This window comes from Branchiostoma belcheri, unplaced genomic scaffold (assembly GCF_001625305.1).
Source record: "Branchiostoma belcheri isolate BF01 breed outbred unplaced genomic scaffold, Haploidv18h27 scaffold27, whole genome shotgun sequence".
Classification (NCBI taxonomy): Eukaryota; Metazoa; Chordata; class Leptocardii; order Amphioxiformes; family Branchiostomatidae; genus Branchiostoma; species Branchiostoma belcheri.
The window spans coordinates 1736325-1742510 of record NW_017803876.1 but is presented as its reverse complement, the minus strand read 5'-3'; the positions used below and the strand labels follow the sequence as shown (position 1 = coordinate 1742510).

Sequence of the window (6186 nt, the reverse complement as noted above, 5' to 3'; positions counted from 1 at the left end):
AACATACAGGATCTGGCAATATAAGAAAGCAATGATACTTATGCTAAATACCATTCAAACACACTAGATTAGACATGTCCTTGGTGCTGAACACCATCCCAATACAGTCGAACGGCCCTGTCCTTGGTGCCCAATGCCACCCAAACACATTAGAACAAAACCTTCCACACACATTAGAACGGCCCAGTCCTTGGTGCTGAACACCATCCACACGCATTAGAACGGCCCAGTCCTTGGTGCTGAACACCATCCACACGCATTAGAACGGCCCAGTCCTTGGTGCTGAACACCATCCACACGCATTAGAACGGCCCAGTCCTTGGTGCTGAACACAATCCACACGCATTAGAATGGACCTGTCCTTGGTGCTGAACACCATCCACACGCATTAGAACGACACAGTCCTTGGTGCTAAATACCATTCCCACACATTAGAACGGCCCAGTCCTTGGTGCTGAACACCATCCACACACATTAGAACGGCCCAGTCCTTGGTGCTGAACACCATCCACACACATTAGAACGGGCCTGTCCTTAGTGCTGAACACCATCCACACGCATTAGAATGGACCTGTCCTTGGTGCTGAACACCATCCACACGCATTATAGCTATCATTTCTGGCAGCTGAACTATCCCTACCTACCCTTGTGCTGAAGTGCCATGTACAGACGATCATTACGTAAATGCTGTGATGTTTTTCTAACACAGATGTCATCTATCAGACACTGTAACACCCGTATGCCTGTTAGGTGAAAACGTCCACACGTAGAAATCAGTACACTAAAGAAGAATAGAAAGAAACAGGCCTGTCCTGAGAAAAAAAGGAGTCACTCTGACAGTGTGTACAACACCTTAAACGAAATAGCATTCATGATTTTTCCCCGTGAATTCCGTATATACACCATAATTTCCGGGCCTTTGTAGATTTATCTCTAAAATCACAAATGTCACTACACTTGGCAATAGTCTATTGTTCGCTGAATATGGTATGTAGGTTCCAAATCACCATCGATTACGTGGACTTTATTTCAGGCACATTATCTACAAAGAATGGAATTTTTCGTAGTGAAACGGGCGATTGCGTGTCTTTTTCACCAAGCATATATGAACAAATGTCTCTGTTGTTTGTTTTTATCCATTGCATCTGCAAATCTATAGCTATGAAAATAAAATGTATGTCAATAGTACAACAGTAGAAAATCCCCCAACAAAGATTGCATGCATCGTCTCGCGTTCCACATTACAATCCCCTTAAAGTCGGGTTTCGACAAATTCTAAAGACAACATTCCTTTCTGCGTCCCCTGATACATTGAAAAAAGCTGTCAGAGGAACTCTCGTGATTTGGCAACAAAAGAGCCATAAATTATGCACAGCGCTCTATTTTGGCTGAGGTATCTGACGGGTGCACAATAGTTCAGGACGTTCTCAAATCACTCCTGTGGGGGAGGTGTTAAGCTGGAGTAGGTATGGAAGGGAAGAGAACTCTGCACCACTGTGTTCTTCACCGCTAACTTTAATTTGGCTTCAATTTCTGTATCTGTATAGCCGGTATAATTGCCCTCCGGTATTACACACCAGCTTCGCATGCGCGCGGTGCTGCGGCAGCTGGCTATATTATACCGAGTGACCTGTTAAACCCAGCCTTTGCACATCTAACTGCAAATGTTGTTTTATAGAGGTATCTAACGAGGCTTTAAATAGTACCAAACAGAACAAGTGGGGAGGGTGGGGGGCACATATCTCTTTGTGATGAATTTACACTCACCCAGTGGGCCTTGGTTGACATTTACCGTGCAAAGGTTGAAGTGAGTGAAGGTAACTGTTGAAGCTATTTGTCAAGAGTACACTAGACGATGTTTCTGGCAATGCCACACTTCTTTCCTGTAGGGTAGAAGCCTTTCCTTTCACTTGAGTAACACCATAGGAATGCTTGCCCCTATCGTCTGTCAAGATGGATAAGAAGATAAATCGGTTAACTTTTCTCTTGTTTATAACCAACGTAACCTTTCAGGTCTGTTGTACGCAACCTTTGGATAGAGGAATAGAGAGGATCAGGCCTCAGAAGCGGCTGGAAAGAAATTGGCCAAATAGACAGACAGAACATGCCGAGGGCGTTAGTCCCATACATGAGTACAGTTTACTCCTGCCCAAGAGCTAAGCACAATACAACAGAGCTTTAGACGTTTTAATTCTTTTTTCGTTGTTATATTAAAAAGATATCGGTACGTTAATTCATGCTATTACTCTCGCTTGAAGTCGCGCTATAATAACGCATGATAATCTCGCGTGACAGGTGACCCCGAGGTGGCATCACCTACTCGGGAACGCCCAGACCAGTCACAGGCAGGTCGGGGTCGTCTGTGTAGCAGTAGTGAAGCGGGCTGGTCTTCAGTTGGGGAAGCGGAGCGGAAAATCGCCAGTGGTTGAACTACATATCTGGAGGCGCAGTTCGTGGGAAAAACAGCAACGATACAACCAGCAGCATTGTCGTTTTCATTTCCTTTCTAGCTACGTCTACGACTCTCGGAGCGGACTGGTCTGATTTAGGATATATACTAGTATACGAGGGTCTGAGACAGAGAAGAGGGAGACAGAATGGTGCTGTGTTGTCGGATGCAGGAGATCCGGGCCATGGCCTGTGTGCTGGCGGCCGCCACCCTGGTCTTAACCATCGTCGCTACCGCCACCAGCACCTGGCGCGTCACGGAGGAGACGTTCTTCAGGGAGAGCTTCGGGATTTTCATCTCCTGCAGATTCCAGGGGTACTACCGGAGCTGTAGGCTGCTGGATATCGGTATGTCAAACCGTTTTTGCCTTACATTGTAGAAGCTTTAGGGTCCAAGGTCAAGCTCTGCTGCTTTGCAAGGATGAAAGGAACCATCATGGCGTCCTCTAGCATGGTGTTTCCTTACTGTTTTATCCCTGGGAAAGGTCGAGAAACACATGTATTCCAGCGGTTGTTACGATTCTCTCGTATATTTTGCGTGCAGAGGGCAGCACAGAACCCAGCCGCACGTTATTGTCCGTGTGCTTTATGTGAGGGTGTCCCGTGTGTGAGGGCATTCTTTGGAGTACTCTCCCCTTGGAGCATGTGACCTCAATTGTGAGATCCTTTCTTTCGGCTTTCACGACAAAACATGCGTTGAATTTTCAATTTGTATAGAAAAAAATCGTCTCTTTTTCGTGCTGCAATTTTCACTGACTGTTCGTTGTATTGCCCCAACACGTTAAATTGTTTGCCACCCGAGAATAATATATGGCACGCCCAAATCAATTTACTAGACATTAGAGGGTAACTGTGGGGAGTATCCCGCGTCCATAATGATATAGATAGTACGATGTTATCGTTGGACTGTTACGTACGAGCATCTTCTCACTACTGTTGAGCCTATATATCTGCCAAGAACTTGCCAAATAGAGCGACATTTCTTACTACGTCGCCGAAACATAGAGAGAACTACTAAAGAGTGAATTAAAGCCAAGAATGTACATGTATGTCTCGTCGGTATAATGAGTTGTAACTTTATGTATTCAGAAAACGCCCAGGTCTCTTTATCACCGCTCATCCACCCGTCACTAACGCACTCGCTTATTCACCATAACAACAACCTGCTGTTACTAATGTGTGTAATCTGCTAGTATCTGTGGGGATTAGGTCTTTAACGCCCCATATATGGGTTTAAATGCATGCATAACGGCAAACCAGTCCAAGATCTGGGGCCACGTCTGTAAAAAGGGGAAGGAAAGAGATCTTATATTTCTCCGACGGTGTCGTATCAAACAGGAAACGAATAGAAACATGTTAATGGGAGATAAAGAGAGGCCACGGTGGTCGCAAAATTCCTACTAACTCTACCTATCTATCTATCTATCTATCTATCTATCTATCTATCTATCTATCTATCTATGTATATATCTGTATGTGTACGTGCAGGAAACAGTTATATAAATAGAATAGAATTGGATAAAATTTGGCCAACCACCACAGAAGGATGTTAGCGCCTTCTAGCAATTGGCATCAGAACTGCTGGTATCAGATGTACCTTTGTATATTGTGTTGTATGTGTATATTTGTGCATACATGTATTTTGTTACTATGTTATCAGTTAAGTTTTTTTTCTATTAAAAAAAGAACTGGTATCGTATGCTCTGAAGATAGACGTGCTATGAACCACCTGTTTGCCTCCAGGAGCGAACGAGGGCTGGCTTCACGCGGTCCGGTTCCTGATGGTGTTCTCCATCTTCACGGCGTTCGTCGCGCTGGTGCTGGGCATTCTGGGCTTCATCTGCATCTCTCACAAGATCAACCAGCCTAAAGTGGCAGGCGCACTCATGATCCTCACAGGTGGGTACAGTGGCTTTAGTACTAGTATTAAACTCCCTAATAAAAATTACATAGCAAAACGCCAGGGAGCGGCGTCGTTCGGAGATACGAAGACCTTCCAACTTAGACATTACACTTAGACTGACCAAGAAGATTATGACCGAGTGAAAGTTAAGTAAATGTATGTCTTGTCATATAAATTTGTTTCTTCTGTTCAGTATCTGAAAAACTGAAGCTTTGTCAACTTCCATCGATTTGGACGAAATGCGTGAGTAGGCCAAAAAGGGCCATTTAAACCTGCACACGCCTTAGTTTACGAAACGTTTACGAAACGTGTTATTTTTTCTATATTGCGAATGTCTTTACGTAGGTCTCCTGATCATGATCGCCGCTGCCCTGTACACGGGTTTCACCACGAACACGCTGGGCCCAGGCGGGGCCGTGCTGTACTGGGGTTACTCCTACATCATCGCCTGGGTGTGCATGGTCCTGGCTCTCATCTCAGGCCTACTCTTCTTCCTCGTGTACGATCTTCCCAAGGACATGTGGGACCCGTATGAGGGAAGCATTTATATGTAACTTCACAGGATTCATCCAGTCAATGTATTGTATTAATGTTAGATATAACGTTACATGTAAATGAGTACTCTCCAAGCAGAGGTTGGTGGGGGAAGAGTTTTAATCTGTCTAATATGCCCCCTTTTTTCTGTCGCTACCCACATGACAGAAAAAAAAACTCTCTCACCAACCTCTGCTTGGAGAGTAGTAAATGAGTAGGCTGTTACATTCCAAAGCTATTCTTTCCCTCAGACTCAGAGCCTATACTAGTACACACTCAAATATATATAACCAGCTCTTCAGTCTTATGTCTGCAAATGTATAGTTACAATAATGAAAGTATGTAATGAATGCAGTCAGAAATCTAAGTGCACTGCACAACTTAGTACTCTTTTTCAATCAGAGGTATTTTGGTGCTGATGTTGTTACTAAACAATACTGTAAATGTTGCAGATCAAAGGTTTAGACCCATTGCCCTGGAAAACAAACTGTGCGTTTCTAAAGGAAATATACAACAACACTTGTGTCAAAAAACACTAGTATTCTTAAAGAAGTTGTTCTTGACCTTTAAAACACAGCAATTGTATCTACTGCCAGAACTACATACATCGTTAAAATCGCATTCCTGGCAGAAAAATAATGAACCAAGTCTGCTGTTTACTTAAATTTTGCTATATGCCTTTGGCTATTTTGCATAAATGTGTGAATAAAAATCCCTCTGTCATGTCTTTCTCAGAAGTGTTGACTCTGTTCGTACAGTTTGTAAATGCATACACATTTTGCCATTAAGATTTATATATTTATAAGGTCAACTACATACACAAACTGTACCAGACAACATGATTGCGGTGTTGTCAAATTTGCTTTAATCAATGAGGAAAACTTGATACAGGGCACTGCAAAAGTGACATTACACGTATAAATAGTTACACCAAATTACAGTTCACAAACACATTCCTGACTTGTGCACCATATTCAAAACGTGTGGCAAGAATGTGCTCTCATTTCCATACTATATACAGATACAGATACTTTCAATTCCACGATACGTACACAAGTACATCCACAAGACAACAATGGCTTTGACACATATTGCAGTCAACCATCCAAATTGGAACTTGGCTTAAGCTATCTTCAGTGAAATACTATTACTAATAGTCTTGGTTGAACTGGATTTGCCTCCATAAATATTACATCTTGGCTTTCATTTCAGGCCTCTATTACTGCATGCCCAAAATGAACAGTCCAATTCGGACTTGGTAGGAACAATGAGTGCACAACTACATGTATACTGACATATGT

At 43.1% G+C, this 6186-nt stretch overlaps 1 protein-coding gene across 1 annotated transcript; it reads left to right on the top strand.

The window, feature by feature from the left end:
- The first annotated feature begins 2382 nt into the window (after positions 1 to 2382).
- LOC109472297 (peripheral myelin protein 22-like) lies at positions 2383 to 6182 on the top strand. Its single transcript, XM_019771974.1, has 3 exons — positions 2383 to 2796; positions 4192 to 4347; positions 4697 to 6182. Exons 1-3 carry the CDS (start codon positions 2598 to 2600, stop codon positions 4903 to 4905), a joined length of 564 nt encoding a protein of 187 aa, XP_019627533.1. The 5' UTR covers positions 2383 to 2597; the 3' UTR covers positions 4906 to 6182.
- Positions 6183 to 6186: the final 4 nt, after the last annotated feature.

Coding starts and splice junctions, on each gene's coding strand:
- LOC109472297 (XM_019771974.1), top strand. CDS start 2,598: ATGGTGCTGTGTTGTCGGATGCAGGAGATCCGGGCCATGGCCTGTGTG. Junction 2,797..4,191: donor CTGTAGGCTGCTGGATATCG/GTATGTCAAACC, acceptor GTTTGCCTCCAG/GAGCGAACGAGGGCTGGCTT. Junction 4,348..4,696: donor CGCACTCATGATCCTCACAG/GTGGGTACAGTG, acceptor GTCTTTACGTAG/GTCTCCTGATCATGATCGCC.